Genomic DNA, 22,607 nt, shown 5'->3' on the forward strand with positions numbered 1-22,607 from the left:
AATATCAGAAAATCTATGTGGTTGAAAGAAAAAAGAAAGAAAATCTATGTGGTCAGGGCCTAATGATTTATAGAGATGGTTGAAAATAGGGTAGTATACATAGGCAGAGACCATATCATAAAGGGATTTGTAGTGAATTTATTAGGGCAAAGAACAGAGCCCTCCTGAACTTGGAAACCAGATTAGCTTCTGAGAAAGTAAAACCTAGAAGGACCAAGCATAATGCACAAGAATCACCATTTGTGGAAGCGGCTACAAGCAAAGGATAAAACAGTGTGTGGCTGGAGAGTTTGAGAAATATTCAGTTCCAGAGTGGCATAGTATAGACGTACAGAAGAAGGACCAGAATATGATAATAACTTAAGCTGAAACATAATCAATGATATTGAACTCCACCTGAAGAAGTAACATTAACAAGGCTGAGATAGTCCTTAAAGGTATCTCTCCAGACATCATTTAATACATGCACGGTTGGGGTGCAGGTAGAGGGGATTAATAGGTTGAGTTCTCACTATCTCTCTGTCACTGCTTCAACAAAGGTAGTTCTACAGTTATCTGTTTTGTATACTGGGCTTCCATTTTAAGAAAGTAAAATGAAAAATCCTTCAAAAGCAGCAGTTATATGTATATGGAGAATATAACTGCTAATAAAGAAAGAAAGAGAGGGCACCTGAGTGGCTCAGTTGGTTAAGCAATTGCCTTCAGCTCAGGTCATGATCCTAGAGTCCTGGGATCGAGTCCTACATCGGGCTCCTTGCTTGATAGGGAGTCTGCTTCTACCACTGACCTCTCTCCTCTCATGCTCTCTCTCTTTCTCTCATTCTTTCTCTCTCTCAAAAATAATAAATAAAATCTTTTAAGAAGAGACAGAGAGGGAGAAAGGGAGGGTGAGAGGGACTGGGGTGCCTATGTGCACAGAGTATCTGATAGCTTTAATGGAAATACTCATATAGAGGAAATAAATGTACCAGATTACACAGTTTGAAGGAATTAGTCATTCACATCACCCAATAGACTGCTTTTGCTCTGATTCCATGCTTACAAATAAACAACTGTAGTTGGCTTCTCATGGGAGAATATATTATATTCAATATAAGCTTCTGGTCCACATGACATCTATATTTCACCATTAAATATCATGAATATGGTTTCTAAATCAGCGTCTAGCTAGTTTGGTTAGTGCCTACCTGTTTGCTAAATCTGCTTTGAATTTTTACTCTTGAAAAATAGGATGCCAAATGCGTGGACTACATCATGGAACTGTCACACTGAGACTACGTGAGACTAACCAGCCAAATTCTCTCTGTGACATCTATCTATCTATCTATCTACAAATCTATCTACAGATTTTTATTTTAATTCCAGTATAGTTAACAGGTATACAATATGGTGATTCAATACTGCTGGTCTCTTTTCTAACCACAACCAACTGGAACAAGAGAAACTCATTCATTTAAAGAGACCATCCACAGTAGGAACTCACACTTAACAGCAATGCAATGCAATAGGAAAAAAAAATCATACCGATTTCATAGAAAAAGATGCATAGTGGCTTAAAGAGAGACATGAAGTTTTAGCACTTCGATTGTTTTTATTATAAAATAGAAAACATAAAGGGTTAAATCTTAAAGTTTGCTGTGTCCAACCCCTTAGTTATATAGGTGGCAAGAGCCTTGGGAGATTATATTAGATCTCTTCTCTGCTCTGCAGAGTAGAGAGTCCAGATATGGACCCACAACTCTATGGTCAAAAAATCTTCAACAACGCAGGAAAAAATATCCCGTGGAAAAAAGACAGTCTCTTCAATAAATGGTGTTGGGAAAATTGGACAGCTATGTATAGAAGAATGAAACTTGAACATTCTCTTACACCATACACAAAGATAAACTCAAAATGAATGACAGATCTGAATGTGAGACAGGAATCCATCAAAATCCTAGAGGAGAATATAGGCAGTAACCTCTTTGACATCAGCCACAGCAACTTTGTTCAAGACATGTCTCCAAAGGCAAAGGAAACAAAAGCGAAAATGAACTTTTGCGACTTCATCAAGATAAAAAGCTTCTACCCAGCAAAGGAAACAGTCAATAAAACAGAGGCAACCCATGGAATGGGAGAAGATCCGGGGAACTCCCCTTCTTCTCCCAGGAGGAGCTGCACAGGAACCCACCATGGGAATCTGCTGGGTTTGGAGATTCCAAATGGGGTTATGCGCCAGAGATAGAAAAGTTCAGTCACAGGCCAGGTGAGCACAGAGTACAGCCAGAGACTAGGAAGACACAAGTGACTGCTTTTCTCTGATGGCGCACTGAGGAGTGGGGCCCAGAGCTCCAGAGATTAGGAGGCCACCATTTTCATTCTCGTCCTCTAAAGCTGCATAGAAAGCTTTCAGGGAATAAAAGCTATCAAGAGCAAACCCAAGCAGGTTACTTAGCCTGTTTCTAGCAAGGATGGTGTAATTCCACCTGGGGCAAAGACATCTGAGAATCAGTGCAACATGTCCCTCCCTCAGAATATCAGCAAGAACATCCAGCCACAGCTAAGTTTACTAATCAATGTGAACTGCAAAACTCCAGCTTTAGGGAATATAGCACACAGAATTTATGGCTTTTTTCCCATGTTTATTTCATCTTTCGAAGTTAATTTCTTAAATTTTCTTTATTTTTCTTTTTCTATTTCTTTTTTCCCTCTTTCCTTTTTCAACCAACATCTTATCAATTCCTTTTTAAAAATCTTTTTTAATTTCCACTTTTACAGTCATATTCTATCCTTCATTGTATTTAACCTTATTTTTTGTACATATGTAAGTTTTTCTTTCTTTAAAATTTTGGGATACAGTTTTTTCTAACAGACCAAGGTATACCCTAAATCTAGTGTATGGCTTTGTTTTAGACTCCCACCTGATCACATTCCCTTTTTTTTTATTTTTTTTCTTTTTTCAACCAATTTCTTATCTTGTCAATTCCCTTTTTTAAATCTTTTTTTTTTTAATTTTCATTTTTACAGTCATACTCCATACCTTCATTGTATTTACCCTAAATTTTGTGTATATATTTAAGTTTTACCTTCTTTAAAACTTTGGGAGGCAGTTTCTTTAACAGACCAAAATACACCCAAAATCTAGTGTGTGGCTCTGTTCTATTCACCAGCCTGATCATGTTCTTTTTTCCTTTTTTTTTTCTTTTCCCCCTGGTTTTGGATCTCTTCTGATTTGGTTAGCATATATTTTTCCGGGGTCATTGTTACCCTTTTAGCATTTGTTCTCTCATTCATCTATTCTTCTCTGGACAAAATGATAAAACAGAAAAACTCACCTCCAAAAAAAAAAAAAAACATGAGGCAACATGGACTGACATGGAACCTAATCAATATGGACATTAGTAAGATGTCAGAACTAGTATTTAGAATGATGATTATAAAGGTACTAGCTGGGCTTGAAAAAAGCATAGAAGATACTAGAGGATCCCCTTCTGGAGAAATAAAATCTAACCAGTTAAAATAAAAAATGACAGAGGGCGCCTGGGTGGCTCAGTGGGTTAAGCCGCTGCCTTCGGCTCAGGTCATGATCTCAGGGTCCTGGGATCGAGTCCCGCATCAGGCTCTCTGCTCAGCAGGGAACCTGCTTCCTCCTCTCTCTCTCTCCGCCTGCCTCTCTGCCTACTTGTGATCTCTGCCTGTCAAATAAATAAATAAAATCCTAAAAAAAAAAAAAAAAAAACTGAACAGATGCAAAAACAGTAAGGAGACTGAAGCAGTCATCAAAAATCTCCCAATAAACAAGAGCCCAGGGCCAGACAGCCTCCCAGGGGAATTCTACCAAACATTTAGAGAAAAGTTAATACCTATTTTCCTGAAACTGTTCCAAAAAATAGAAATGGAAGGAAAACTTTGAAACTCTTTTTATGAGGACAACACCACCTTGATCCGAAAACAGGATAAAGACCCTACCAAACAGAATAACAGACCAATATCCATGATGAACAAAAATTCTCACCAAAATACTAGCTAATAGGATCTAACAGTACATTAAAAGGATTATTCACCATGACCAAGTGGGATTTATTCCAAGGCTGCACGGTTGGTTCAACATCTGCAAATCAGTCAATGTGATACAACACATTTTTTTTTTTAATAAAAGAAAGAACAAGAACCATATGATACTCTCAATAGATGCTGAAAAAGCATTTGACAAAGTACAGCATCCTTTCTTGATCAAAACTCTGCCAAGTGTAGGGATAGAAAGTACATACCTCAATATCATCAAATCCATCTCTGAAAAACCCAAAGCAATTATCATTCTCAATGGGGAAATACTGAGAGCTTTCCCCTAAGGTCAGGAACACGGCAGGGATGTTCACTATCACCACTGCTATTCAACATAGTACTAGAAGTCCTAGCCTCAGCAATCAAACAACAAAAAGAAATAAAAGGCATCCAAATCAGCAAAGAAGTCAAATTCTCACTCTTTGCAGATGATATGATACTTTATGTGGAAAACCCAAAAGACTCCACTCCAAAACTGCTAGAACTCATATAGGAATTCAGTAAAGTGTCAGGATATAAAATCATTGCACAGAAATCAGTGGCATTTCTATACAACATCTGAATTGGCAGAAGAAAGAGAAATTAAGGAGTCGATCCCATTTACAATTGCACCCAAAACCACAAGATACATAGGAATAAACCTAACCAAAAAGGCAAGGAATCTGTACTCAGAAAATAATAAAATACTTGTGAAAGAAATGGAGGAAGACACAAAGAAATGGAAACACATTCCATGCTCATGAATCGGAAGAACAAATATTGTGAAAATGTCTATGCTAGCTAGAGTTATCTACACATTGATTGCAATCCCTATCAAAATACCATCAACTTTTTTCAAAGAAATGGGATATAATCAATCCTAAAATTTATATGGAACCAGAAAACACCCTGAATAGCCAGAAGAATGTTGAAAAAGAAAGCCAAAGTTGGTGGCATCGTAATTCCAGACTTCAAGCTCGATTACAAAGCTCTAATCATCAAGACACTATGGTACTGGCACAAAAACAGACACATAGATCAATGGAACAATAGAGAGAGCCCTGAAATGGACCCTCAACTCTATGGTCAACTAATCTTCAATAAAGCAGGAAAGAATGTGAATGGAAAAAAGACAGTCTCTTCAACAAATAGTGTTGGGAAAATTGAACAGCTATATGCAGAAGAATGAAAATGGACCATTTCCTTACACTACACATAAAAATAGACTTGAAATGGATAAAAGACCTCAGTGTGAGACAGAAATTCATCAAAATCCTTGAGGGGAACACAGGCAGCAACCTCTTTGACCTCAGCCACAGCAACTTCTTCCTACACACATTGCCAAAGACAATGGAAGCAAAGGCAAAAATGAACTATTGGGACTTCAACAAGATTAAAAGTTTTTGCACCAAAAGAAACAGTCAACAAAACCAAAAGACAACTGACAGAATGGGAGAAGATATTTGCAAATGACATATCAGATAAAGGCTAGTATCCAAAATCTATAAAGAAATTATCAAACTCAACACCCAAAGAACATAATCCAATCAAGATATAGGGAGAAGACATGAACAGACGTTTCTGCAAAGAAAACATCCAAATGGCCAACACATGAAAAAATGCTCAACATCACTTGGCATCAGGGAAATACAAATTGAAACCTCAATGAGATACGGCTTTCCACCAGTCAGAATGCCTAAAATTAATAAGTCAGGAAAGGACAGATGCTAGTGAGGATGCAGAGATAGGGGAATCCTCCTACACTGCTGGTGAGAATGCAAGCTGGTGCAGCTACTCTGGTAAACAGTATGGAGGTTCCCCAAAAAGTTGAAAATAGAGGTATCCTAGGACCCAGCAATTGCACTACTGGGTATTTACCCCAAATATACAAAGGTAATGATCTGAAGGGGCATGTGCACTCTGATGTTTATAGCAGCAATGACCACAATAGCCAAACTTTGGAAAGAACCTAGATATCTATCAACAGATAAATGGATAAAGAAGATGTGGTAAATATATACAACGGAATATTATGTAGCCATCAAAAATGAAATCTTGCCATTTGCAACAACGTGGATAGAACTAGAGGGTATTATGTTAAGCAAAATAAGCTGATATAAGAAAGACAATATCATATGATCTCGCTGATAATGTGGAATTTGAGAAACAAGGCAGAGGATCATAAAGAGAAGAAAAAATGAAACAAGACAAAACCAGAGAGGGAGACAAAGTATAAGAGACTCTTAATCTCAGGAAACAAACTGAGGGTTGCTTGAGTGGAGGGTGGTAGGAGGGATGGGGTGGCTGTGTGATGGAGTTTGGGAAAGGTATGCGCTATGGTAAGCACTATGAATTGCATAAGACTGATGAATCACCCTGGCACCCCTGAAACAAAATACGTTAATAAAAATAAAATTATGTTAATAAAAATAAATAGATAATTATTTAATAAATATATATTATATTATAATTAAATAAATAAATAAGTAAATAAACAAGGTGCATAGGATCATAGTTTAATCTTTACCCAGACATGCTCAGTCTTCCAATGGATTCCATTAAGGATAGGGCAATATACTAAAACAGTAATAGATTTCTAGTCTTAAAATTCTCCTTTGGTGCTGCCATCAACAAAATTAAAAAGCAGTTACTAATTAAAAGTTAAAAGGCAATCAATTACTCTTTTTCAGAGAAATGTCCAAATTGCATTAAAAATGAGTATCAAGTCAACCCAAAACGTATTGACAAAAAATATATTTATTTAGCATCAAATTGCCAATTTTTCTTGATTATAATCGTGACATGTACCCTGCTGGTGTAGTATTCTGAGAAACTGCCACAAAAAGAATCTAAGAAATGTGTGTGTTTGTATCTTTTAAGCTTTCTGGACAAAATACCTGGAGATAAGCACACTGACCTACTCCATGTATCATACACGTCTTTTTAACTGTTTTTCCTCCCCAACAATCAAGATGGATTTGTTCTGAAATATCCTCATCCTATTCTGTCTTTTTTGTAAACATAGACAAACATGGGGGAAAAAATGGCTGGCTGAGAATAGCACTGCAGATGGCCACTGTGTATGGTCTAGTATTGCACATCTCTGGGAGTGCCACATATGTCATACATGGATTATGATGTAAACGCAACAACCCCAACACCCTCATCCCATGTGGGGGGTTGTGCAATATTCACCCCTGGGTCTGTTCAGAGCTAACTGGCCTAAATAAAATTAGTGATTATCTTTCCTCTTAAAAAAATTCAAAATTACTGAGCTAATCAATCCTAGACCATGAAATCTGAGCTAACTTATATTAAAATAATAACCTCACCAAAACATTTACCAACAACTAAAATATGGAGAAGGTGTTAGAGATATAACTATCTTAAAATGACTCTACACAGTAGGTCCCAATACCTTACTCCTGAATCTTTGTTTAATTGGCAGTAGGTTTCTGGTAAAGGATAGAAAACTTGATACCCACAACGATCTTACAGCACCCTCATGTGGATAAATATTTGACAATGTTTTTCTTAAAGGGATGTGTTAATCTGTGATATGAAAAATAAGAAGAAAAGGTGGTATAATCCTTTCAAAGACTTCTGCATGAATGAACCTTTATCAGAACAAGTCTGAATTATTTCTCTAATAATGAGGATGAATTTTTGGCTGATCCAGCCATATTTTCTATTTAGTATTCCTCCTTCTTCCCTGAATTAACCCAGGGTGACTCTAAATATAACTCTGAGTAGAACAAAGCTCTATCTTCTATGGAAGCAAAGATGCCTTTTGCACTGTGTGCCTATGAATGAAACCAAGTGGCCCCATAATAGGGGGGAAAAAAGGTTCAAGGCTATCTTTAGAAGTTAGCATAATAGGTATTTTTAAAATAAAATATGCTCCATACATGTATATTTACAAACTACATTCTTAGAGAGCATGGTTTCAGCTGACCCTCTAGATGGTATGGCCTGGTAGAAAGAGTACTAGATATCCAGTAAGACAATGTGGATTCTAAAGTTAGTTTTTGAACTATTCTTAACCCTTCCATATCTGTTTTTTAATTTTTTAAATGGCAGTAGAAACAGCAGAAGCTACTAGTTGGTGGCTTCCTAGTATACTCAAGATTCCTTTCATTCCAAACCATAAATTTACTCAATTTGGCTTAAGAAACAATTAAAAAAGGGATTTTTTAAAGAAATAAATTGGGGGGAAAATTGCTGAAAAGTTAAAGGGAGGATTATTAACATACCTTTATGGTCTTATCTGGGTCCACCCACACTTCCCTGATACAAACACCTCATCCTTAACTCCAGGGGAGGATGAGGCTTTTTGATATTGTTTACATCAGAATTAAGAACTAGAAAAAAACCTGTCTATAGATTTTGTATGTAGTCATAGGTTATTTGTGTAAGTCCTTCCCATGTGGCAATAAACAAGTTTCTGAGATCCAGATACACCTCATCTTTTACATATTGTCTCACTAGAAGCTCTGCATGTTATTTTGGGAAACTTGGGGGAGCCAAGAAAAGCTACTTTAAGATATGCTGCTTTTGCCTTTAATTTTTGTGACTACCTTGCTCTAGCTAAGTTTTTAGCACAGGCATTTAGTCTGTGTGTGTGTATTCTCACACAGAAGAAACAGGGTCTCTTCCCACCAATATACAGTCTACCTGAAATGATACACATAATTAAAATGCCTGTAACTAAAATATCTCTACCTACCCGAATTTCACACTCGCTGTTTCCAGAACACATCTTTCTTTCTCACATCTCTACCTCTCTAATTATATTGCTCCCAACTCCTGCAAAGCACATACTTGCCTCCCTCTCTCCTCTCTTACCCCCATCAACTCCCAGTACTTCATCTCCCAGAAAAATAAGGGATCTAAGCAGACAACTAGTAAGTGTCCACAACAATAGTACTTACCACATGACCCACTTCTTCTTATGTCTAATCCTTTATTGGACTGTGCACCACTTAAAAATCAGGAGTTGTTTTCATTTTTCTATCTCCAAGGCCTAGAGAGTATGTTAAAAGACATACATATATGTTTATTTAAAAATTCAATTTGATACCACATTAAAATGGGCCCAGGATCAGACACCAAAGATCTGACTGTCTTGAATGCCTTACCTCACTTCCGTCCCATATAGTCACTTGATTATTCATACCCTTAATCTGGAAAACTAATCAAAATATATTTTTAAAAGAATCTTTTAAAGGTCAGTAAACAAAAAATTAAAGAAAGAAGTGAAAGAAAAGTGTTTTCTGTCTATGTCTGCCTTGAGAAATCCTGCACATGGGACAAGTTTCTCCAAAATGAATTTCTCCAAAATGCTACTGTTTACTTTTGTTCAAGAGGACTGTACTAAACTATCCATATTTAAGTGGCACAGATTTTTAATATAGTGAAATAAAACAAAGTCATATTATCTCAAAATCAGAGAAAGTTAGGCCTTGTATATGATAAATATCCTCTTACTCTTTCCCCTCACATCCTCTCCTCACTCCCTCCAGTCCTATGTCAACCACATAGTGCTCAGTCCCCTCCAAAGTCAAAGTATATCTATCCCAGCAGAAAATTAGCTCAAGTCCATCCATAACTGAAAAAGGCCTAACCCCATGCTGTGGGAGTAGTATTTGGAATGTGAAGACTAAGGTTGTCTCTGGCACTTAACTACTGCTGGCCCCATTCAAGGCCAACACCAGCCAAAGATAGGACCCAGCTTGAGTCTTGATTATCACTGCTATGTACACAGCAAGCATTTGATAAATTTCACTCTTGAGGAACACTGCTTACCCTCTAAAAGCAGTTACTTTCTCCTGTTTCCATGCCCATACCACAGCAATTTTAGATATTCAAGACATGGAGTCATTGTTTACTAGGCTGTTAAAATTAGGAAAAACAATAGACAAATCCTATAGTGATGAAGGAATGTTCTACTCAAGAATGGCTTCACAAGTTGGCCCTCTCAGGATAAGGGCCACTGTCTTCGCATCTGATTCTCAGATGCTGGGCTTCTCGGTCCCTCCAGAGATAATTAGATCCTTAATAACAGATCAACTCTAATGAAAATAATGTAACTTACCGGAATATCTACATAGTTCATTTTTGTGGTTGGCTTTCAGTGACAGTACCATCTTTCCTAATATCAGCCATTCTCTAGAACTGTAGCTTAACACCAATCAGTCTGTACCATTAAGTAAACTTTCCTCATAGTGGCTTAAAATGTATTGTTTTTTAAACTTGCATCTTTCTTCGTTGCATCTTCTCAAGTCTCCGTAAATGATTTGTCTGGATTTTTCACAAAATAGTGTGAAAGAATACACTGTATTCTGGACTGGGTCTTCTATGCAGGTGATGAGACAGTGAAAACACATAGCTGGAGAGGAGGCAGAGTAACTGCTACTGTTTACTTTTGTTCAAGAGGACTGTACTAAACAATCCATATTTAAGTGGCACAGATTTTAATATAGTGAAATAAAACAAAGTCATATTATCTCAAAATCAGAGAAAGTTAGGCCTTGTATATGATAAATATCCTCTTACTCTTTCCAGCAACGGCGTTTGTGAAGATCTATTAAGACCAAGGTTGGAGGGGCGCCTGGGTGGCTCAGTGGGTTAAAGCCTCTGCCTTCGTCTCAGGTCATGATCAAGCCCCGCATCAGGCTCTCTGCTCAGCGGGGAGCCTGCTTCCTCCTCGCTCTCTGCCTACTTGTGATCTGTGCGTCAAATAAATAAATAAATCTTTAAAGACCGAGGTTGGAACCCTAACTGTAACGTTTACCAAGTGGGTGACAATGAGCAATTTATTGAGACTCTCAGGCCTGTTTCCTTAACCTCTAAAGGGGGAGTAAAGTGAATTAAGGTAATTAGGTTCTCAAGTCAATAACGGGGGATGGGAAGAAGGGGAGGAGAGAGGGGGAGGAGGGGAAGCCTAAATCATAATTACCTTTGTAAATCATTTTAATTATCTATAGTTTATTGACTTTAATGTATACAACACTACACTGTATATCTTATGGGCACTACGTTTTTAGAAGCCACAAACTAAAATAAAAAAGAATGCATATATGCATATGTCTAGGCATTAAAGCCATTCTGATTTTAAGCCAACTTTAAAAATGACTACAATGAATGGAGTATGGATAGAGAACACAATTCCGGTGCTTAATAAATGTTAGTGTCCTTCCTTTCTTCTGGGCTTAGATTACCAAAAACTCTCCCACAGCAGTCATTTTTACGTGGTTATGTCTGAGGTGCGGGCAGTGACTTAACCAGCGAGTACTCTGAAGGAAGAAACTTTGGAATCTCGTTTGGGGTTCTCACCCTGGCACTGGAACTTAAAAGCGCCCCAGTAAACAGGTGGATGAATTATTACTTGGCCTAGATTAAAGCCCAGGCCGTCTCAACGTAAAAATAATAACACCACAGAAATTTAAAAAAAAAAAAAAAACTTTACATCACTACCTCGAAGCGGTACGCAGCCCTTAACTCAGGAAATGCTTAGCCCAGTGCTTCCGGCTTCCGTAGTCTCGCTCCATTTCGCGAGACCGAGGCGGAGCTTCTCCGCGCAGCTCCTCGGTGCCGCCGCTTGGGGCGGTCCCGGAACACTTCCGGGAGACGGCTGTGTAAGTGTCCGTGATGTGCGCTTCCGGCCTCTTGCAGGCTCATTCCTTAGCCTCCGGGACTACCAGGCTAAAGTAGTGGGTACGGAGCGGGGGTACTAGCGGTCCACCTGTCGTTGGGTCCAGCAGCCTCTAACCATGGACCGGGACCTTCTGCGGCAGTCACTGAACTACCACGGGCCATCACTGCTATCCCTGCTCCGCAGCGAACAGCAGGACAATCCGCACTTCCGGAGCCTCCTGGGGTCGGCGGCCGAGCCTGCCCGGGGACCGGCGCTCCAGCAGCAGTTACAGGGCAGGTAATGGGACGGCTGCGCCGCTGCGAGACCGGGGAGGGGACGCAGGTCGGGGCCCCAGTGCTGCAGCCGGGGGGCTGAGTCGAGAACGAGCAGAGCCGCGGCCGCGAGCACGTGAGGATTTGCGGAGCTGGTGCAGAAGGCGGGTTGGAGAAGGCTCCGCTCTCTGGGTGTGAGGGAAAGGGGGGATGTGGGCTGAACTTTTTTCTTCGGTACTGCGTAGCAGAGGTACGGAATCTTTAGCCAGAATCCCTTGGGCTTCGTTATCGGGAGCTTCGGGAGTTACTTTGTAACTTTCCTCGCCCTCCACCTACAGGCTGGCGAATGAGGGAATCCCTGATTAAAACGTTTTCTTGGAGGATGTACGGTCCGGAGCTTAGGATGGACCCGATTGGGCGATGAAAACCATGAACTTATAAGCTTGGATGTACTGAAAGGTTTTGCCCATAAACCAGTTTTCATAAATTTTGTTTCCTTTTAAGAAAAGAGAAGAGAGTGGACAACATTGAAATACAAAAATTCATTTCCAAGAAAGCGGATTTGCTTTTTGCACTTTCCTGGAAATCGAATGCACCTGCAACATCTGAAGTCAATGAAGACAACGAAGGTGAGTTTTGTTAAAACATTTTGATTGCGGTTTGGGGTATTTTACTGCACCTGGGATGAAGCAAAGTACAATGCTCTTGTTAGTAATTTTCCTTTTTTTTTTTTTCTCAGATGGTTATGCAGTCATGCCACCTTTAGAGCAGTTCATGGAGATACCTAGTATGGACCGGAGAGAGCTGTTTTTCCGAGATATTGAGCGGGGTGATATAGTGATTGGAAGAATAAGTTCCATTCGGGAATTTGGGTTTTTCATGGTGTTGATTTGTTTAGGCAGTGGCGTCATAAGAGATATATCTCACTTAGAAATCACAGTAAGTTACTTTTCAGTTATTTGATTGCTTCTGTTTTTGGTAAGAGTCCTGTCAATGCAAGAATTATGTCTTTGCATCCACTTGTGCTTGGGTGTACGATGCTGACACAGTTTTGAAAAATAAATATTAACTGGAGGAAAAAGTATGTTTTCCTTTTTAAAAAATGGTAACGATTATCTAGTTAGTTTCCTCCTCTATTTCTGGTTTCTGGAGGTTTATTTGGTTCCTTTGGTTGGCAGGGATAGGGTCCTTCTTTAAATGCTCAGAGATATCAGTGGATATGGTGAGAGTGGTTGGTATTCCAGGCTTATTTCTTCTAGCGGAACATGTTCTTACTTATTTAGTATTTGGAATTAGACACCTACATGTGGATAATTTGGAAACAAATTTCTTATTTTTATATTTACAGTAGTTAAATGTAAATTATTTGTACACATACATTATAAGATACTTTGCCAAAGATGAATTGTCTTGAATTTGAAATAGTGTGTTAATTTAAAAGATTTGATAATTTGCTGTCTGTCAAGGCAGATGATCCAGGAAGAAAAAGCAGAATAGACTGGATAACGGACATAAACTTTGGAGAATTCACATTTAATTTTCATTAGAATTCTACTTTCTGGACAGTTTCACATTTTTCTTTAACAAGTATAAAATATAAAATATAAAAATATTGTTTCATAATCCGTATTTATATTTGGTTCCTGAAACTAATTGCAAATTTCATGAGATTTTAGTTTTTGAACTGAACCAGAAAACTTGTTTTACTGTGTTTGGGTACAGGCATTGCTTATAATTAAAATCCTTATTTTAGAGTGCTAGTTTTTTTTTTAACATTCTTGTCAACTATTAGCTGATTGTACTGAACAACTAGGGTAAAAAATGATACTTCTTACCAAAGAATGGAATGTCTGGCATTTTAAAATACTTCTCCTTGCAGGCTCTCTGTCCATTAAGAGATGTACCTTCTCATAGTAACCATGGGGATCCTTTATCATATTACCAAACTGGTGACATTATTCGAGGTGATCATTTTCATCATATTAATAAAAAAGTAACATTTCTCAGATTTTTGTTTATGTTAATTTTGAAAATCTGTCTGATGAGAGTAGTGTTTGGAAAGATTTATGTATTTTTATGTTAGTTTGCATTTTCTTGTTAATCAGCTTAGTTTCCTTATTTTTTTAAGCTGGAATCAAAGATATTGACAGATACCATGAAAAGCTTGCAGTGTCTCTGTATAGCTCATCTCTTCCACCACATCTGTCTGGTATTAAATTAGGTGTAATTAGTTCTGAAGAGCTTCCTTTATACTACAGGTAACCTATCTACATGATTTAAAGAAATTAATTACAAAACAGTTCTTGATTAAAAAATAGCACATTATGTCCAATTTCTAAAATTCTCTTATTTCAAAATATGCTCATTTTATTTTTATAATCCTTAAGAAGCCAAAATAATATTTCCATACCTTCATGTATAAAAATGATATGAGTATTTCTTTTATAGAAATGGGACATACTAATTATGTTTGTCATTTTTATATTTTGTTCCATGTGTTTTGTTGTTTTAGGAAAAGTGTTGAACTAAATAGCAATTCTTTGGAATCCTATGAAAATATCATGCAGAGTTCCTTGGGATTTGCTAATCCAGGAGTAGTTGAATTCCTTCTAGGAAAACTAGGAATAGATGAATCTAATCCACCATCTTTAATGAGAGGTTTGCAAAGGTATAGTATATTAGTTATTAAGTGGTAAGGTAAATGGTGCTGAGCTCAAAATCTATATAACTCAGAGACATATTTGACTATTTTAAGCCTGATGGCAGCAATATGCCAAAGAGTGAATGAACCAGGTGATCCCAGTTTCCTTCTGGAATGGAGTCTGTTGTGATTACATGTATAGAGAAAGACGAACAAAGTTTGTAAGAATGTTTATATATTTATGTTAAAAATACTGTTGAATGATAATAGTCATTCCTGAGAATTTAAGAATATTGTTTTATATGAGAGGGAAGTAAACCATAAGGGACTCTTAATAAAAACTGAGGGTTGATGGAGGGGAAGTTAGGAGAAGATGGCCTAAATGAGTGATGGGTATTAAGGAGGGCACCTGTGTTGAGTGCTGTGTATTATATGGAAGTGATGAATCACAAAATTCTACTCCTGAAACCAGTATTCCACGCTACGTTAACTAATTAGAATTTAAATAAAAATTTGAAAAAAAAAATACTGTTTTGTGGATGGAATATAAATTTTTTGCCTGGGATTTACTTTTGCGGTGTTGAATTTTTATCTATAAAGTATTACCCAAAAAAAGAAATGTATCGTTTGACTTTTATTTTCTTTGAATAGCAAAAACTTTTCTGAAGAAGATTTTGCTTCTGCATTAAGGAAGAAACAGTCTGCATCTTGGGCTTTAAAATGGTATGAAAACTTTGTTTTTCAACAATTGCATTATCTAGTCTAAAAGGCAGTAATTTTTAAGTCATTATTAAGACCAAATTCGTTTATAAATGAATTGAAATGATGCCTTTTGACATTAACTTTTTTGTAGGTGTAAATGGTGTTATAAATTTAACAGACTTAACCAACATTTTCCATGTTTTTCAAAAGGAATTAGTATATTGTTGTATTGATTTCATAAATATTTGTTAATGAAATTATCCAAAAGCAGGGTATTTCCTAGGTATATTGAGAGTACTGAAGACTAAATATTAACCACATTAGATTTGTTATAAAAATTTATTCATGCTAACATTGTTTGGATATTCTGAGAAATGTGTGTGATGCTTTACAAATATCTTTTTAGTGTGAAGATTGGAGTTGATTATTTTAAGGTTGGACGCCATGTAGATGCTATGAATGAATACAATAAGGCTCTGGAAATAGACAAACAAAATGTGGAAGCTTTGGTAGCTCGTGGAGCATTGTAAGTGAATCACAGCTTTTAAGGAATATTGATAAGATAAATGTGTACAAGATTTATGAGTAGCTCACAAGATAAATTCTCCTAATTTATTTCCTATCTCTAGATATGCAACAAAAGGAAGTCTGAACAAAGCAATTGAAGATTTTGAGCTTGCATTGGAAAACTGTCCAACTCATAGGAATGCAAGAAAATACCTCTGCCAGACACTTGTAGAAAGAGGAGGGCAGTAAGTAAGATTTTGTTTAAAATTAAGTAGAGATCTAATGTTCATCCAACTACTATAAATAAAATCTTGTACTTAACATAAGGAAATAGCATCTTTAACTCAATTCAGAATACCCTTAGTTTCAATTTTGGTTTAAAATGTTTTTCAAATGTAGTCCTCTATAAGCTTTTTAGTCTTTTTTTCCTTATTACTGAGGTTCTTTATGATTGGAGTTTGGAGATATTTTAGTGTCTTAAGTTTATTGTTCTGAACATCTGTTTTCATTATGTAAAAATAAAAATGTAAAGGACAAGAAATTAAGTACTCTTTTCCTGGACATACAGAAGAAGTTTTTGTTTTAAACTGAGGGTTGCTAGAGTGGAGGGCGGGGTAGGAGGGATGGAGTGGCTGGGTGATGGACATTGGAGAGGGTATGTGCTGTGGTGAGCATTGGGAATTGTGTAGGACTGATGAATCACAGACCTGTACCCCTGAAACAAATAATATATTATATGTTAAATAAATAAAATTAAAATTAAATAAAAAGTTTTTGTTTTAGTAGGAATTTGATTTCTAATTCTTTTCTCATTCTGGTAATATAATGCCAGAAGTATGAATTGAGAGTTCTGCAGTTAATTGTGACTATTTTGCTCTTATGTTTGCTGTTTGCTCTGCTCTATGCAGTAAAATCCACAAACTCAGATTAAATGGAAGAGCAAATCATTAAGAACAAACCCTGCTATTTTTGTTACTATTCTGATATGCTGGCAAAATACCTAGCATAGTACTTGTGTTATAAATATTTAATGACTAATGGGCTAGTCTAATTCCTAAAATATTGTGAAGAAATAATATTCCATTATAAATAATTTTAGTAAGTCTGCTTTAATAATTAAGAATTTATAACAATAGTATCTTTTTGCAGCTAATTTTTTTAAATAGGATTATCTTCTTTCTGTTTCTTGAATTTGCCTAATTAATCCAGTTTGTATGATCATTCCAGAATTCCACATAAAGGAGTTTTGCAATATTTGTTTTTAATTCAACTTTAACTTTAGACTCAAGTGACTGTAGCAGCTTTTTACTTTCTCACTGGTAGATAGTTACTAAAATATGGCTGTCTTATTACCCACATATTGGTTTCTTCTGGCTCAGTGGATAGCAACGTGATCTGTATGTTATTCAAGCCAGAAATGTTAATAGCTGATCCCTTTCTGCCCATATCCAGTCTGCTACAAAAGTGATCCTGTTGAAGCCCTTGGATTTTTGTGGGGTTGGGTTTTTTGTTTTGGGTTTTTTTTTTCTTTTTCCTACTGTTAAAAAACTGAAAATATTTTCCAAATTCTTTTCTGCTCTGTATACACTTCCTGATTCCAATTTTTCATAGCAGAGACATGAGTTTCATCTAATAATTCTTTCTGCCAGCTAGTTGTGATATAACATGTATGTGTTGGTATTTCCAACTTCATCAGTGAATTTTCCTGGAAAATTTTTCTGCAGAAAGGAAAATTCTTAATAAACTACTAGGAAAAACCAACCTATGTAATTCTATGCTAAAGCTCAAGATTATACTAAATTTAGAAAAGACATTAGCTAATTGTGTTTTCATGTAACATACTGAAATCCCAAAGCTGGACATACAATATGGCTTTAGTTACCAGTAATGAATTGCTACTTTTTTTTAATTGAGATATAATTGGCATATAACATTAGATTCAGATGTACAACGATGATTTGCTGCATATATATATATATTGCAAAATGATTACCAAAACATTTGGTTAACATCTCTCATCACATATAGTTAACAATTTTTTTTTAAGATATACTCTTAGCTATATTCAAGTATGTAATATTCAAGTATGTATATTCAAGTATTACTAACCAAAGTCACCATGCTATACATTACATCCCCAGGACTTACTTATCTTTTAACTGAAAATTGTACATATTGACCACCTTCAGACATTTCGCCAGCACCCTCCCAACCCCACACAACCACCTGTCTGTTCTCTGTATCTGTGAGTTTAGATTTTTTGTTTTATGGGATCTTTTTACCAAAGAAATAGCAGTAAGAAGTACATGATTTAGCAAATGCTAAATTTGGAAAATGTTACTAAACATGGCTATTCTCTAATAAGTTCTCTCATATAAGCTTCTGATCTATATGCATATTTGAGGGTTTTTTTTTTTTTATTTTTATGAAAAGCAAAATCTTTGTTTCAAATTTAGGTTAGAAGAAGAAGAAAAGTTTTTAAATGCTGAAAGTTACTATAAGAAAGCTTTGGCTTTGGATGAGACTTTTAAAGATGCAGAGGATGCTTTGCAGAAGCTTCATAAATATATGCAGGTGATTCTTTATTTCCTCTTAGAAATTTAGTGATACTTGAAATTGATACCCAAACTTAACTTTCTTACAAGGAATACTATTCTAGATTACTTAGTCAAGACATTATGAAAACTGTCTTTTTAGATACAGCTTCTACTTGGGTTTGACAGTACTTCATAGTTCCTTTGTAGTTGGTACCCAAAAGTAAAAATAGCCCTATGAGAAATTCCTACTGCCTGCATGTGGTATGTGGTTTTCCGAACTATCCTTGTAGTGAGCTTTCCTAGTAGTTACAAATTCAGTGTTGTTGCTATAATTGTGCTAATTATAAATATCTCTTTGAGAAATATTTTAAACTGCCTTTTCCTGTAATACTGATGATGATGTTTTCTCATGCATTTTCTTCTGAATTGGACCATTGCTGCTGTGTCTGTGACATCTGATGCTGCTCATCCCCATCCTCAAACTGGAAAATGATTTCTTATGTAATCATGCGTCCAACTGGGCTGTGCTATTTTTTAAATGGTTTGTATTTGAACATGGTGGTTCCTCCCTCAATTCACCTTAATGGAATTTATTTGAATTTTATTTTATAAATTTGCATCCTGTCTAAATTTTTCAATTTTTTTAAAAAATAATTTTTCATGTATTTTATTATTTATTTTATTTTTTTCCCTTTCTTGCACTCTGGGTCATGGGTACCAATGCAATGGCTTCCCCTTTTTTCATGGAATACCAACTGCAATATGGTCCTCGATGCTGTTCTGGCTATTCCAATGATTAATGCCAAACACTTGTATGATTAATTTTTACATGTTAAAAATACTTAATGCTGGATATATGGTGATTTGGGTGTACCCCATTTGGTTTCTGGTGGGGGGGGGTCTTTTGGAAACTGGGTTTTATATATTCTGCTATTTTTAACGTGTGGTTTTTTCCGATATCTGGGTTCTAAAAGAAATCTTTGGAATTAAGAGAAAAACAAGCTGAGAAGGAAGAAAAGCAGAAAACAAAGAAAATAGAAACAAGTGCAGAAAAGTTGCGTAAGCTCTTAAAAGAGGAGAAAAGGTAAACTATAATATTTAGTATTTTTTTAACTTAAAGCAGCTACTGAGTTGAACCACAGTGCCATATGGAGGTTAAAGTAAGTAAAAAAAAAAAAAAGTATTAACATAACCAGTGATACATCGTAAGTATGTGTACCACAAATTTTTCTGTAAAAGAAAGAAAGCAAAGTGGAATCTAAAGGTAAAATTCTGCCCAAAAAAAAGAAAAATCTTAAAATATATAATAGATTATTTTAATTATCTGTATTTTGGGAGAAGTGTTTTAGAACTAGAGCAGTGGTTCTCAACTGGGGGTGCCTTTTTTCCCCCAGGGACATTTTTGGTCATCATAACTGGCGAAGTAGTACTAACATCTAGTGGATAGAGGTCAGGGATGCTGCTAAACATCCTATAGTGATGATACTCCTGCCTCTACCATCACCCTGCCTTCCTAACAAAGAATTATTCAGGTGAAAACGTCAATAGTGCTGAGGTGGAGAAACTATTAGAGGTAGCAGATATAAAACTTCGTTTCTCTCCTTCATACATTCAGATGGACTTAAATTTTTTTGAAAATGTTGGAAATGTGACTGTCTCTTCAGAAATAATGATCTGCTTTCAATGACAGTTATCTACACAGTATTTTTTTTTCCCAGAAGTCGAGTGATAGTAAAATTGGATATTGTAGTAACTGAGATTTACAGTAATCACTTATCTAAAGCCACAGCTTTTATGAAACCTTTAAAGAGAACAAAGTAGAACTAGAATCTTTATGGATAATCAAGAAACATTTTTGTACTTAACATATTTGATGGGCTAACTATATTTTTTAGGCTAAAGAAGAAAAGAAGAAAATCAACTTCTTCCTCTTCAAGTGTTTCTTCTGCTGATGAATCTGATTCTTCATCATCATCCTCTTCCTCTTCTGGTCACAAAAGGCATAAGAAGCATAAGAAGAACCGTTCAGAGTCTTCTCGAAGTTCCAAAAGGCATTTAGCTAAGGCCTCCTCAAGTCAAATAGATCAGAGTAGGAAAGATGAGTGCTTCCCAGTTCCAGCCAATACTTTAGCATCTTTTCTTAACCAAAAACAAGAAGTGGAAAAACTACTGGAAAAGCAGGACAGGTTACCATATCAAAAGAAACAGGTAAAAGAGAAAGATAGATGCCCTCTCTCTTCATCTTCAGTTGAAATACCGGATGATTTTGGAGGTAGGTCTGAAGATCCAAGAGATTTTTATACTCAGGCAAGTAGTAGCAAAACTGAAAAACCATATAAATCAGAAAAACATTTTTCCAGTAAAAGAGAATACTCAGATTCCTTTTACAGGAATTCAGAGGACAAAGTGAAAACTTACGGTTATAGAAGACTTGAAAAAGATACAGAGGGAAGAAAAGAGCACTATAGAAGGTGGGAGCCAGGTTCCGTGAGGCATTCCACTTCACCAGCAAGCTCAGACTACTCTTGTAAGTCAGTTGAAAAATATAAAAAATACAGTTATTCTGGATCACGTGATTTCAGTAGACATGAGCAAAGATATCCATTAAATAAAAATCAAGGAGAATATGAAGTAGAGAGTAGTTATGAGGAGGACATTAAAACAGAGGTTCCAGAAGCAGATGGACTAAATAGAAAAGAGCAGTCAGAAAGTGGAATTAAAAAAAATTTACCTCAAAATTTACTCAATATATTTAATCAGATAGCTGCATTTGAGAAAGAAAAAGGAAATAAGCCAAAAAATTAATATGCCGGGGGATTCAGCACCATTACACAAAGGCTGTCAATGAAAGTTTTAGGTCTTCTAGTCTAGAAGAATCTCTGCTCCTAAAGCTATTTGTAGAGACTACAGAAAGCAGATACTTTTTAGCTGTTCTCAAAGTATATTTGATTCAGTTGTGGGTCTCCTCACAGCTTGATTTTTTAGGCTTTTCATGTGTATGTTTCCATATACTATTTCTTACTGTAATGATTTAAACATCACCTAAAAATAATTCTCAAAGTATTGCTTCCTCTCTGTATTATAGTGTATGAGAATTCCTTGGGTTCACCTTATCCTGCTGCTTGAGAAAAAATTAAATTTGTTCATTGAACACTTGGATTGTTTCTTCAAAAATTATTTCATTGTCTTTTCTGTTAAATTTTCTTTTCCCTCAGCTTTTGAAAGAGATACACAGTATTTGATTGTTCCTTAAGTACCATTTTATTATTGATCATTTATTTAAATATCAAAACTTTTTGTATAACTTCTAAGATTATATACCGATTACCTGTCTTGCCTAATTGACTTCTAAAGCTTGATTTAATTAAAAATGATTTTTGTGCCAGCTTAACAAGTACTTTAGGAATAAAGCCATGAAAAGTTGAATAGGGACTCATTTTGCTTTTCTCTCTCTCTTTTTAAACCTTATTGTTAGCGGTATAGCCCTAAGAAATTTCTTAACTTTAAATATTGGCAAGACTTAGGGACTGTATACCAGGCAAGATTAGGTCAGAATAAAAAAAGAATCCTTTTATCAAAAACAGCAGTGACAAGAGAAACACTATAAATCTGGTTTTCTCCTAAGGGAAAGAAAATTGGGAAACTGTCCTAGTATTGCATATGTCCAGTTGGGAAGGCACTGGGCATGTTTATAATTAGCCTACAGCTGGCTTACATTCCCTTTTTTTTTTTTTTTTTTTAAAGATTTTATTTATTTATTTGACAGAGAGAGAACACAAGTAGGCAGAGAGAGAGGAGGAAGCAGGCTCCCTGCTGAGCAGAGAGCCCGATGCGGGACTCCATCCCAGGACCCTGAGATCATGACCTGAGCCGAAGGCAGCGGCTTAACCCACTGAGCCACCCAGGCGCCCTTTCCTCTTTTCTTAATACATCTTTCCTGACAGTTCCCTTGATACCTCCTTTTTTAGGGTCTGGTTAAATGGCAAGGCCAAAAAAGCCTGGTTTTACTCAAATTCCAGCAACTATAGCTGAAAAAGATTATGAAAAATCCTCCCAAATTTGAAAACAGAGATTTGGAGATAGACATGGGAGTCATGGTTGTTGATTTATAATGATCTTTAGAATCTTTCCAATTTAAGATTCCAGTGTAAGTGACAAGAGGCCTTTAATGCTACCTCTTTAAGTCATTCTGACCGGTTGTGTCCTGTTTGTGGACTTCAGACTTAAGCGTTGGCAGCCAAATGGAAAAGCTAAAGTTTGTTTTACAGTGGAACAGAGAAACTGGTCAA

The 22,607-nt window shown here is 36.2% G+C and overlaps 1 protein-coding gene and 1 long non-coding RNA gene across 3 annotated transcripts in view; one reads left to right on the top strand and one right to left on the bottom strand.

The window, feature by feature from the left end:
* Nucleotides 1-11,568, bottom strand: part of LOC309871611 — a 195,065-nt gene extending 183,497 nt beyond the window's left edge. For both annotated transcript variants that reach the window (XR_014315373.1, XR_014315374.1), the window contains exons 1-2: nucleotides 11,500-11,568; nucleotides 8,955-9,046 (exon numbers count right to left, since the gene is read on the bottom strand). This is a non-coding gene — a long non-coding RNA (uncharacterized lncRNA). The remainder of the gene's footprint in view (nucleotides 1-8,954; nucleotides 9,047-11,499) is intronic.
* A 26-nt stretch (nucleotides 11,569-11,594) lies between these two features.
* On the top strand, nucleotides 11,595-21,469 carry TTC14 (tetratricopeptide repeat domain 14). The gene is made up of 12 exons (XM_082744675.1): nucleotides 11,595-11,956; nucleotides 12,436-12,560; nucleotides 12,671-12,870; nucleotides 13,811-13,895; nucleotides 14,060-14,189; nucleotides 14,444-14,599; nucleotides 15,224-15,295; nucleotides 15,681-15,800; nucleotides 15,904-16,026; nucleotides 18,238-18,355; nucleotides 19,293-19,402; nucleotides 20,214-21,469. Exons 1-12 carry the CDS (start codon nucleotides 11,796-11,798, stop codon nucleotides 21,121-21,123), a joined length of 2,310 nt encoding a protein of 769 aa, XP_082600801.1. The 5' UTR covers nucleotides 11,595-11,795; the 3' UTR covers nucleotides 21,124-21,469.
* The last annotated feature ends 1,138 nt before the right edge of the window (nucleotides 21,470-22,607 follow it).

The sequence above is a fragment of the Mustela nivalis genome, assembly GCF_964662115.1.
Source record: "Mustela nivalis genome assembly, chromosome: 1".
NCBI lineage: Eukaryota > Metazoa > Chordata > Mammalia > Carnivora > Mustelidae > Mustela > Mustela nivalis.

What these genes read in the sequence shown, in the direction of transcription:
- TTC14 (XM_082744675.1), top strand. Translation starts at nt 11,796, where the DNA reads ATGGACCGGGACCTTCTGCGGCAGTCACTGAACTACCACGGGCCATCA. An exon ending in TATCTCACTTAGAAATCACA is followed by an intron (nt 12,871 to 13,810) that starts GTAAGTTACTTT and finishes TTCTCCTTGCAG; the next exon opens with GCTCTCTGTCCATTAAGAGA. An exon ending in CTTGTAGAAAGAGGAGGGCA is followed by an intron (nt 16,027 to 18,237) that starts GTAAGTAAGATT and finishes TTTCAAATTTAG; the next exon opens with GTTAGAAGAAGAAGAAAAGT.